Raw genomic sequence first — 13,012 nt, forward strand, 5'->3', positions numbered from 1 at the left:
AGGAGAAAACTGTATCCTTGTATTTTCTTAATATCTGCATAAAGAACTCTGGAAGGATGCATAGAGGCCTGATGATGGGTCAAGTTTGGGAACTGGATGGAGGAAGCAGCTCTTGGGTAAGATGCCTCGCTACATGTCTTTTTATAATTATTTGGTTATTAAGTCATATTCATTCACTGATTAACTGAGCATCTGATGGGTGCCAGGCACTATTCTACATGCGCAGGACATAGCAGTCAATGAAAGAAACAAAAATCTCTCTTCTCCTAGGAGCTTATGTTCCAGCAGGGGAGATGATACTAAACAAATACAATATATAGTATGGTGGATGATGGTAAGGTGATAAGGAGGAAAAAATGGGAACAAAAGGAAGAAGGATACGAAGTGCTGAATCTGTGTTATGGCAAGAAGTGGATAGTGATGAGCAAAATTTACTGAGAAGGTGATTTACTTATTTGCTTATTTTAAAATTTTATGGGTACATAGAAGCTATACATATTTATGGGGTACCCAAAGGTGACTTTTGAGAAACAAAGAAAACTTAAAGGAAATAGAAGAGTGAGCCAGGCAAATATACTAAACATTCAAATCATTAAATTAAATGAGTAATCATTCCATTTACTCTTTCTAACAACCTTGTTAGGAGTTATTAATGAGGTCAGTATTATTAATGAGATTATCTTCATTATAAACTATCATATTATGGTCCCAGTGAGTTCTTTACATACAATTAAAAAAGAAATGTTAAGTCCTCTAATCCAAGTGCTAATAGAGAGGGAAATAAAACATGTGTGGGAGAGTGTGGGTGGGTGCCTAAGCCCACTGATTCGAGGTGGGGTAGGTTGAGGAGAGATGACCCTAAGAGAGTTCAGGAGACTGGGAGGTAGTCAGCCTGTCCAGGATTAAAAGGGAGAATTCTTGGAAAAGGAAAAGACTGTGCCAAAGAAATGAGGTAAGAAAAAACCTGGCAAGTGGTTTAGAATAACTGGAGCAGAGGTCTTGGTCAGGGAGGGTAGTGACTAAATTAAAGCATGGAGTAGTAAAGGTTGACATTAAAAGCTCTGGTAAGCCACAGAAGGACTTTCAGAGTGGGATGCCCCAAACTATCATCAAGTCCTTTCTTCCTTGCCTGCCTCTGCTCTAGGGCACACTTTCTCAACCTCAGAACTGTTGATGTCTTGCCCCAGTAATTCTTTGTTGCAGGAGATTGTCCTGTGCATTGTAGGATGTTTCTCCACCCATTAGATGCCAGTAGCAGCCTGCACTTCTAAGCTGTGACACTCAAAAATATCTCCAGACATTGCCAGAAGTCCCCTTGTAGAGCACAATCACACCTGATATGAACCACTGATCTAAAGATTGAAAAAGCTAAAATTCTCATTTTTTCAGCCTCCCTTGCAGCTAGAAATGACCATGTGACACAGTCCTGGCCAATGAAATCTGAGAGGAGATCTACTGGAACCTCCTTCCATTTTCTGCCCTTTTTGATCTTGAATCAGCCTGAACAACAGCAGCCATTTGGCAGCCATGAGATGACAAACATAGAAAAAAGACTTTGAGAATCACAGAGATATTGGCCCCTACATTTTTTATTGTATATATTTAAGGTGTAAAACCTGATGTTTTTCTATACATACACATTGCTAAATGATTACTCAAGTGAATAAACACGTTCATCACCTTCTTTTCATTTTTTGTGTGGTAAAAGCACCTAAAATCTATTCTCTTAGCACATTTTCAGTATTCATATATTTTTAACTATCATCCTCATGCTATACATTAGAACTCTAGACTTATTCATCCCACAACACTGCAAGTTTGTATCTTTGGACATACTTCTCATTTCATCCTCCATGCCCCAATAACTACTATTCTACTCTCTGTTTCTATATATTCAACTTTTTTTTTAGGTTTTATGTGTAAGTGAGATCATAGAGCATTTTTATTTCTGTCTCTGACTGGGTATATATCCAAAGAAAATGAAATCAGCATCTATAGAGATATCTGCACCCCATACTTATTGTAGCCCTATTCATAATAGTCAAGATATAAAAACAACCAAAGCGTCCCTCAATGGATGAATAGATTTTAAAAACTGTGGTGTATTTACAAAACGAAATATTATTCAGCCTTAACAAAGAAGAAGATACTGCCACTTGTGACAACATGGACAAAGCTGGAATATATTATACTGAGTAAAATAAGCCAGACAGAGAAAGAAAAAGACAGGCCTCTACATGGTGTTTGTGCTAATGAGCCAATGCTAGCAACCACCTACCTCCAGACTTCTTATTATGTGGGTAAGATAACGTCTATGTATTTAGGCCACCAAGTTGAGGTTTTCATTTTTTGCAGTTGAAAACAGTCCTGACTCTTAAACCACACAAACTTGTTTGGATTTTATCCCAGAGATAATGAGAATCCACTGAGGGATGCTAAAAAATAAAAAGAATTGCATCATCACATCTGCATTTTGGAAACATCATTTTGCTACAAAATACAGACTGTGAAACAAGATTGTAGAGGCAAGACCATGGCAAATACCATTATGATAAGGCAGACAAAACCATGATGGCGCTTGGAGCCAGTCAATCAACGATGGTGGGACTAAAGTGGATGCCACACATTTTAACAGGCAAAATGAATCGACCAAAACAAGTTGGATACGGGCAGTGAAGAAGATGCATCAAAGGTTAAAACTCCTATTTCTACATTAGATGATGCCCTAGATAGGTACATAAAAGAAATAGCATATTTAAAGAGAAGGACAATATTCTATTCTAGGCTGGAGTGAATTCGAAATGCTTATAGCACAACCAAATAGCTATTTTCAGGACACTTAGATAAGAAGCTCAGGAAGTTAGAAAAGACAGAGGCATGATAATTGTCTAATATATGTATGGTATAATTCAAAACTTAATATTTTAATAAAATAACATTACTTATTATGAATATCAATGAATTGTTAATAAAAATACAGCTAAGCAAAATAAAATTAAAAATACATATACCTGTGCCCACACAATTCTGGCACCTGGTTATAATTTGTGGTAAAATGTGGTTACCTATACATATGAATATACATACATAAATGGGATTATAATGTATATGATGTGTGGTAACAGGCTTCATTTACCTAGTAGCATATCATAAACATCTTTCTACTTCAATTAACACTTACAAATTTTCCCTAATATTTTTACTACATGTATTATAAATAATTCTGAGATGAATCATCCTCATAGTAAAATTTCTGTCTATATCCCTAATTATTTCCTTAGGAGACACTTCCAGAAGTGGGATTTCTGGCTAGCGTATGTGTTTTTAAGGGCTTTGATGGATATTGCCAAATTATTTTTTAGAGAGGTTGTAGCAAATTCACAATCCCATCAGCACAATGTGCAAGTACTCATCTCCCCAGACTTTCTCCAAGACTAAAATTATATACTTAATCAGTCAAGTCTTTGAGAAATGTATAAAATAAAAATGCTAATCTCACTGCAGTTTCCATTTTGTATTTTTCTGCCAGAATTTGAGCTGTTCATGTTTTATTGACAATTTGTATTTCTTCTTTTGCAAACTGTTGATTCTTGTTTTTTGGCCACTTTCCTTTTGGGACGCTTTTATTGATTTGTAAGAGCTCTTCATTTGTTATAAACTTTAACTCTTCTTCATTAATGTTTCATTTTCCCCTAGTTTGACACTTGTCATTTACTTGTAGGGCCCATTGTGGTAAGCAGATATTTACAATTATTGGAATGGCCAAGGTTTGAAATGTTTGTTGGGAAGAATGGGCACAAGATGTGTCCAGAAATAAATAGGGAGATTAAAGTATGATGTGAAAAGCTCAGCTGAGATTGGAGACTATGAATTTCTAGTGACTTCAAATGGCAAATTGTACTAGTGTTTGATAACTTGTGTGGAGTGAGAAAGGGTCGCTTTTCCTAAGTCATCTAATATGAACTCTGCCTAGATTGGAACTTGAAAGTAAAACCAGCCCTTGCCTGAAGAGAAATCCAATCAGAACCTCAGTCCCTTTCTTTTAATGTAATATCCAGAGACCATCAGGCAAAACAAAAACAAAATATCAAATATTTTCAAACTCACTTAACCAGCAGAGGAGCAGTTTGGTCATTCAAACCACTGAGCATTTTCATGTAATTTTAAATGGCTCCTTTTATATAAACAGTATCTGTTTCCAAGAAATGATCTTGAGGAGAAAGTCAGCTGTCTTCCTAAAGGGTACAACTTTGAACCAAAAAAGGGGTGAATATCAGACTTTCCCAACTCACATGCCTTCTTCTGTCTCCAACTCTCCCACAAGGTTACCAAACACCTTAGACACCCACCTAACAAAGAACACACACACACACACACACACACACACACACACAGAGAGAAAGTGAGCAGGATTCACTCAGTTGGGGTTTCACCTACTGGTTTACTCAGAAGCTACATAAAGGAATATGGAAGTTATGTGTATTAGCAAATGTGTTGCTGAAATAAGGCACCACGTGGATAGGAGAGGAGGCAACAGATGTACTGGGAGAAAATAGGAAGGGCTGGGGCCCTGTGGGGTTGAAGATCTGGTAGAGCAGAATGAGGACATGAGACAGCTACAAGATTAGGACATTTTCCACAATTTTCTTCCATCATACTTTTCATCATTGCTTCTAATTCAATTATTTGATTTTCTTCACTAAAAACAATGGTTATTTGTATCTTGAATATTCACCTACATATTTTAAATTTTGTTTATTAATTTCACTTATAATCAGGGAATGTTCCCCATTTCAGAATTGATTTTCAGTCATTGAGTCTACACACTGGATCCAAATTTTATTTTAGCCACACTGCTTTTCCGTTTCCTTGCGTTTTCTTTTTATCTCAGCCTATACTTACATAAAGAAGCATTGTCTTCCTGCATCCCAAGTAGTATTTAATTCAAGAGTATGGGGCAGGAAGGAGGAAGTTTGGAGGGGAAAGAAAAACAGGGCCATGTACTTTTCAGCCTTGACAAGATCACAAGACTCATTGGTAAACACAGGACTATTCAATGAGTTACCACTTTCAATGGTCATAATTCAGGGTCATGTCGACTGAAATGGAAAATTGCCAGTACCTCCTGTGCTGAGCAGAGGTCCAAAGTGCAGTGCTCTGTTTGCTCTCACGCGAGACATATTTTTGCAACAGCTGATTCACAGGTATCCTTTGGGTCTTCGGAAACTACAGACACTCTCCACGAGCCCCACTTCATTTAGGGGATAGCTTCACTATAGAGCTAAGGAAATTATCCTTAAATTGCTTGTGAAAACAATGCCTGAATTTCAAAGCTCTTTTCCGCCCTTGTGTCCTTTTTCTCCAATGTTGCCTTGAAGCAAGAGCGAAGATGAGATTCCTCTAATGGTGAGTGCCTAGAGAAGGGGGCCCTGGACTTCCTTAAGGGGAAAGAGGAGCTGACTGGTGACCTAGGCCTTCACTGATGCAAGAAGGCAGAGCCCTGGACTTGAGGCACAAGCAGACTACATGCTGCAGCTCGCCCAGCACAAGGTCCTGAGCAGTCCTTTTTTTTTTGAAATCAGGTTGCGCGTCATCCAAGATCCTCTCACAAAGAGAAGCCATGAACTTCCTTGGCTCATGGAACTCTCCACTTGGCTCAGATTTGTCACTGTAAATCATAATGTCAGGTTTGCATTTCAACTCTTAGACCACCATGTGTCAACCCTGCCTAGAGAATTAGAAAGTAAAACCAGTCCTTGCCCAAAGGAAATCTAATTGAAACCCTAGTCCCTTCCTTTTTATACAATATATCCAGAGACATCAGGCAAAACAAAACAAAACAAAAACAAAAGCAAAGTATCAAGAAATTAAAAACTCATTCAAGCAGCAGAGGTACAGTTTAGTCATTCAAACCAGTGAGCATTTTCATGTATTTTAAAATGACTCCTTTTATATGAACAACATCTGTTTTCAAGAAATGATCTTGAGGAGAAAATCAACCATCTTACTAAAGAGTACAACTTTGAACCAACGAAGGGACAAATATCAGACTCTTCCATACTCCAGATGCCTTCTGTCTTCATCTCTTCTACAGCTTCATCAAATACCTCAGAAAGGCCTCCAACACAGAACATAAAAACACATACTCTCTCTCCCACAAACACAGTCTCATACAGAGGCAGCCTGTGTGAGGTTAACTGCATAGAATAATCAGGCTGAGGTACTCCATCAGCCCCCGCCTTGGTCAGAGTTAATGCATAGTGACAGAAGTCAACAGTAGCCCCGGGCCACTTCAATCACTCACTTGAGCAGCTAAACATTTTCTGCAAGACAAAGCTCTTAGAACCCTTCATTTTTCAAATTAGAGAATGACAAGCTTAATTCCCAACCAGGAGACCTTTCATCTCAAAACTCAGCATAGCCGAGCAGTAGCTATGATTATGTAGTGTGTCTTTCCTGAGAATAAGGCCAGAGATGGCCAACCAGGAGACAACCTTGGACCCAGTCCCAGACCTCAGTACTGGCCCAGCGGAGACCAGGCACCTACCTGAGACAAAAGAATAGGCCGCTAGGATGTTGCTGAGCAAAGCCATCTCCACGTGCTCTGGGTTGTGGCTGAGGGGCAGCCTCATGGGACATCCAGAGGGGACCTCCTGGAGGTGCTTGGCTGAATCAACGTGGCCACTCTCCTTCTCTTCTGTTTGGGAACACAAAGTGAGTGATAAGGCACATTCTGCTGTCCTGAGGCCGTGTTCCAGGTAGCCTGGGCTCCTAAAGACATATTTTTGCAACAGCTGATTTGCAGGTGTCCTTTGCGGCTTTGGAAACTACAGACCCTCTCTGGCAAGCCCCACTTTATTTGCGGGATAGCTTCACTATAGATCTACGGAAATTATCCTTCAATTGCTTGTGAAAACTATGCTTGCGAAAACTAGCCAGGCTCCTAAAGAAAGACTAGCAAGCTCTCCAAGCCAGGGATGTCACAAAGATTTGGGGTCTTGTGCTCTTTGTTCAAGTGAGCTTCCTGGCTTTCAAGGAAGTAGAAACTCCTTACATCCCTGATTTTCCTGACCTTTCTCCTTTCTCTTCCCTGTATCTTCCTAATTCCCACTAAAATCCCCCCTTACCTCTTCTGGAACTCTTTATTTCATTCTCCCTGGTTCACCTTTGAGGCATAGCCCATCAGGTTCAAATCATCATTACAGTCATCACTGCATTTTAACTACAAGCCACAGCCCTCTCCTCTCCTGCTGTGCTTTCCCAGGAGCCTGCAGTGATGACACTTGTGCACCTTGATCAGTTTGCCTCATCCCTCAGGTCACTAAATGTGTGCCTTTGGCAGTGGTTCAAAGCTGGCTATCCCAGAACCGCCAAAGCAGTTCCCATTCTAAAATACCTACAGGAATTTGAGAGCGGGAGCTCCATGACTCCACCTGTGACTGTGATCGGCAAGTAGAACACACACATGGCCCAGACTGCCCATCCATAGAACCATCCCTCCAGAGATCAGAACAGGGACTTGGGATCTCCGTGCTCAGCCTCTGGCTGGAAGAGCACATCCACTCCCCAGCTGCTGCAGCTCAAGCCTGGCATTAGCATTATCCAGTTACTCAGCGAAGACTTTACAGAGAGCTCCTGAGCATGAAGTGGGAGAGAGGTGGCAAAGACCCAATGGCTCATTCGACACTGCTATGAATTGAAGGCAGGGAATTGAGTCACAGAGTGGAGAGGGGTGTCAGGCTTGGGGAATGAACCTGGGTTCTCAGTGGGTCACAGATGTAACATGGGCCACAATTAAAAGGCCTGGAGAGTGGCAGTTCTATGAGGTAAATAGAATGGGCTACAACAGAACATTCTCAGGCTGGTAGATTTCAACAGGCTTCAGGAAAAACCAAAACAAGAAAACACCAACCAACTCACAGGTACAAAGAAACAACCACAAAGTCCTTGGAGCAGCCAGAGGCTCTGAGAGTGACAGCACAAGGAGTGGGAGCTCCAGGGGCTTTGAAAAGAGACTGGCTGCTGTTAAGGGACCCCTGAGCCTCTGAGTCAGAACACAGCGCCTCTTTCAACAGTCATTTGTGTTCCTAAAAGGTGACAACTGGATGACATCATCACCCCGAGTTCAGAGGCTGTTCTCCAGATCTAAGAACTTCAAGACCCAGGAAAAGAGTGAAGCTACTGGAACATGTCTGAGTGTGTAGTGAGCCACGTCTATTTCAAATCCATTCCCTCCTTCCTGTCTCCAATAATGCTACCAGGGTGCAAGTCTTATCATCTTATTTCTGGGAGTTTTGCAACAATCTCCTATCTGGTCTTTCTGCTGGTACCTCCTTCCTTCTCAGCATAGCACCCATGCTTATTAACAGGCTCATTTTTCCATAGTACAAATAGGATCACATCACTCCACCACCCAACTCTAATGAATTTCCATTGACCTTCTTAACACAATACACATCCACTTTCACAATATCTGACCCCTTCCTTATCTCCTAATGTGTCTCCTATACAAGCTGACAGTCACACACATATATACACACAGATAATAAGAATGCTTAGAGTTTCAACAATACTAGATTACTTTTAGTTTCCCCAAGTAGAGCAAGCCCTTTCCTCTCTTCATGCTTTTGGTCACAGTCTTCCTTTTGCCTAAATGCCCCCCTTCTCTTCATCTGTCTGGCAAATGTTTCCTATAAGAAATAATTCAGAAGTTTTATGGCAGTCCCAAAATCTCAATGACGTTTTCTGCAGAAATAAAAAAATCCATAGTGAAATTCATATGGAATCTCAGGGGACCCCAAATAGTCAAAACAATCTTGAAAATTAACAAAGTTAGACATCTCACCCTTCCTGATTTCAAAACCTATTATAAATCTATAGTAATCAAAACAGCATAGGCCTAGCATATAAAAACAGACATGTAGCATAATGGAATAGAATAGAACATCCAAAAATAAACCCTTACATACATGTTCAAATTATTTTTGTGAGCATGCCAAGACCATTCAATGGGAAAAGACTGCCTTTTCAGCAAACAGTGTTGGAAAAACTGGATGTCCACGTGCAAAAGGATGAAGTTGGACCCTTACCTTATACTATATAAAAAATTAACTCAAAATGTATCAAAGACCTAAATGTAACAGCTAAAAATTTTAGAAGAAAATTTTAGAAGACTGTTAGAAGAAAACATAGGGGTAAAGATTCATGACATTGGGGTTGACAATGATTTCTTGGATGTGACACCAAAAGCACAGGCAACAAAAGCAAAAAAAGAAATGGACTCTATTAAAGTTAAAAACTTCTGTACATCCCAGGGTACAACAGAGTGAAAAGGCAACCCACACAATGGGAGAAAATATTTGCAAATAATATATCTGATAAAGGGTTAATATCCAGACTGCTACCTATCCTAATTCCTAATATCAGGACTCCTACAACTCAACAACTAAAAACAAAGAGCTCAATTTAAAAATGGGCAACAGACTTGAAGCAATATTTCTCCAAAGATACACAAGTAGTCAATAGGCACATGAAAAGATGCTCCACCTAACCAAGCATTAATGAAATCAAAATCAAAACCACAGTGAAATATCATCTCATACCATTAGGATGACTACTATCAAAAATCAGAAAATAAGTATTGGAACTTGTACACTGTTGATGGGAAAATTGTGCAGCCACTATGGAAAATAGGACGACTATTCCTTAAAAAATGTTTAAATAGAATTATCCTATGACCCAGCAATTCCACCTCTGGGTATATACTCAAAGGATTTTAAAGCAGAGACTTGAACAGAATTTGTACACCAATGTTCAGAGTTGCATTATTCACAACAGCCAAAAGGTGGAAGTAACCCAAATGTCCATCCACAGATGGATGAATAAATAAAATGTTGTCCACACATACAACACAATATTACTCATAGCCTTAAAAAGGAAGGCATAAACATGGATGAAACTTGAGGACATTAGGCTAAGTGAAATAAGCCAGTCAAAAAGGACAGATATTATATGATTCCACACGTATGAAGCACCAACAGTGGTCATATTCACAGAGACAGAAAGTAGAGTAGTGGTTGTCAGGAGCAGAGGCAGGGAAAAGACAATTATTGAACAGGATACAGGGTACAAAGTTTCTGTTTTGCAAGATGAAAAGAGTTCTGGGGAAGGATGACAGTGATGATTGCACAGTAATGTAAATATACTTAATGCCACTGAACTATACCCTTAACAGTAATTTAAGATAATGATTTTTGTTATATGTATTTTATCACAATTTAAAAATTGTGTTGGTGAGGTAAAACAGTGAATTTTGAAGGTTACTTTATTTAAAGAATCTTGCAATCAAATTTTGGTTTTAAGTTAATAAGAATGATGGCAGAGTTACCTTTTAGTGGTATTAAATTTGAAGTCAATAAAATTCTAATTCATATCACAATATGAATATGGCTTAATTTTAAGTAAGAGATGTTATTGCACTTATTTTTAAAAATCGGATTGTAAATAAGTGTAATCTATCATATTTATAGATTAACAGGAAAAAGATCATATGAATAGATGGAAAAATGCATTTGTGTAAAATTTAATAAAAATTCATGATTTAAGTAAAGGAAAGACCCCCACGAATCTTCCAAATGCCTTTCTTTGCCTATAAGAGTGTCTAGATATTCTTCTAATATTGTGCCTATGATATTGCAATTGGAACTGAGTGTCCCCCGGTATGTCACCCCCATACAGGTGACTGTGTCATTACATAGTGTTCAGGGGGTGATTATCCCTTTAGCTACCTGGGGAGAGGTGTGCTGTCAGGAGCAGAGAAGTTTCTGGTAAGAACAGTTCATCTCTGACGATGTTGGCATCAGCTAGTAGAGGTTCTAAAACTTGCTTGGCCCCAGTTGGGTTCTCAGACTCTGAAAGAAAAAAGCAGCAGCACAAAAATCATCACATACCCAGGAGATCACATCATACCTTAGACCTGGTGTGTGTGTGAACCCAGCAGAGAAGCTTTGGTGGCTAGGGTCTGGATCCTTGGAAGGATGAATAGCATCCCCAGAGAGGAGAAAACCCACTGACAGAGGTTAATCTGCAATTTGAACTAGACAGCCAGATAAACCAATCTCCCAAGGTCATAGCAGAAAGGATGCAAGAGGTAAAAGATCAAAGAAACATGCTTCCTCTCCACTCCTGTCAGCCAAAATCCACAAAACAGCTAGTGTGGGATGTGCCAATCTGGCCTCTCATCAGTGAAGTTTGCAGGCTAGCCTCTCTGGAACAGGAAGGGAGGGAATTCTGTTCCCTTCTAGCAATGCCCAGATGGGCCATGAAATGAAGTCTCACACAGCTCTGTAGGCACTAGAATCCTGGAAATGCTGATATGTAGATTCCTACACCCTTTGCCTTCCATGCTGAAGTGTCAAGGCCTCTACTCAGCCCAGGTAGGAAATCTCCTCTCTGTGTCCAGCTTCCCTTAGAAGCTTTCAGGAAGAATGAAATCATTCATGGAGCTCTGAGCACTAAGCTGTCCCCACTTCACATGTGCACACTCATTCGTTCATTATCATCGCACCCTGCCAACTACTGCAGCTTCCGACTTCTGCTTATTGATGACTTTATAGAGACACATCTCAGCTGCTTCTTCCCCAAAAAGGATTGGTGGCACCATCCTATGTTAATTTTACAGGTCAAGAAAATAAGGGCAAGAAAGAAAAGAAAACTGGAAGCATGAGATCGGTAACTGTTTACAGACTCATGTACCAAAGTGCAGAAGTAGGTCTTTGAAGCCCATTGACCTTCCACTCTACACTTGTGAAAACCATCAGGCACTGACCCTAGGACAGTCACATGTTGTCTGAAGAGCAAAAGCTCAAATGGAAAAACAGTCCTCATATCACCAGCTGCGGAGAGGATACACATGGCCCCAGAGAAATAACTGAGCTGAGAGAAACCCCGATTTTATTTGTAGGGCAGATAAGCACCTGGGGATGATACATCTAACATGCCAGTCTGCCAGCCATTTGGTTTCCATTGCCCCATCAATCTTCCCCTCCCAACCATCACAAGGAATCATTTCCAGAGACATATCCTGGACCTTGTCATCACCTGGAAAGGTTTTACCTCTGAATACTGGGCTGTGAACTCCTTAAGGGCAAGGACCATGCCTTAATTCTTATCTTTGTTCTCAGAGTTTCCAACAATAAGTTCACAGAGCTAGTGCTCAGGGACTGTTTGCTGGATAAATGGCTCACACTGAGAAATCTCACTCTCCAATCAGAACCTCTATCCTACCTCTCTGATATGGTTTGGCTGTGTCCCCACTGAAATCTCATCTTGAAATATAGTTCCCACAATCCCCAAGTGTTGTAGGAGGGACCCAGTGAGGGGGGTAATTGAATCATGGGGCAGTTACCCCCATGCTTCTGTTCTCCTAGTAGTGAGTGAGTTCTCACGAGATCTGTTGGTTTTATAAGGGGCGTTTCCCCCTTTTGCTCAGTACTTCTCCATGATTGTAAGTTTCCTAAGGCCTCCCCAGCCACACAAAGCTGTGAGTCAATTAAACCTCTTTCCTTTATAAATTACCCAGTCAAGGGTATATCTTTATTAGCAGTATGAGAATACTGCTATGCACTCTCCATACCTGAATCAAAGTAAACATGCTCCCCAAGCTCTCTGAGGCTTCTATCTTGTCATTCCCTCCCTGCTCACTCAGTTTATCACTCTCATCCTAGATTCATCTTTCCTCTGCACAGCCTGGCTACTACAACTACACTACATGCTACTCTCACCAGAACCCTTCTGCTGCCCTCAACCTCAGGCCTAACTTCCAAAGCACTCCAACCCTCACCTGCCTTCTCTCCTCCCTACAGGCTAGTGCTTCTGAAAAAGTATAATCATTCATATTTGCAGCATTGCAAATGCTGAATTTACAAAATCAGTTGAGGCCCCCAGTGCTGCGAGGAAAGTCAGAATGTATGTCCCTGACATCTTACTTTCTCACTTTCTCATTCTTCAATCT

General features: G+C 40.3%; 1 protein-coding gene across 9 annotated transcripts in view; it reads right to left on the reverse strand.

Moving 5' to 3' along the window:
• The window catches only part of EVA1A (eva-1 homolog A, regulator of programmed cell death), a 68,052-nt gene that overhangs the window by 18,219 nt on the left and 36,821 nt on the right, over window positions 1-13,012 (reverse strand). For 6 of the 9 annotated variants that reach the window (XM_073023113.1, XM_073023110.1, XM_007970090.3 and 3 more), the window contains 2 exons: window positions 10,788-10,910; window positions 6,548-6,697 (listed from right to left, as the gene is read on the reverse strand). In XM_073023113.1, coding sequence (XP_072879214.1) covers window positions 6,548-6,632 — 85 coding nt within the window. In that variant the 5' untranslated portion in view covers window positions 6,633-6,697; window positions 10,788-10,910. The remainder of the gene's footprint in view (window positions 1-6,547; window positions 6,698-10,787; window positions 10,911-13,012) is intronic. The other 3 variants (XM_007970094.3, XM_007970089.3, XM_038007161.2) reach the window with 1 other exon arrangement.

This window comes from Chlorocebus sabaeus, chromosome 14 (genome assembly GCF_047675955.1).
Source record: "Chlorocebus sabaeus isolate Y175 chromosome 14, mChlSab1.0.hap1, whole genome shotgun sequence".
Taxonomy (NCBI): Eukaryota; Metazoa; Chordata; class Mammalia; order Primates; family Cercopithecidae; genus Chlorocebus; species Chlorocebus sabaeus.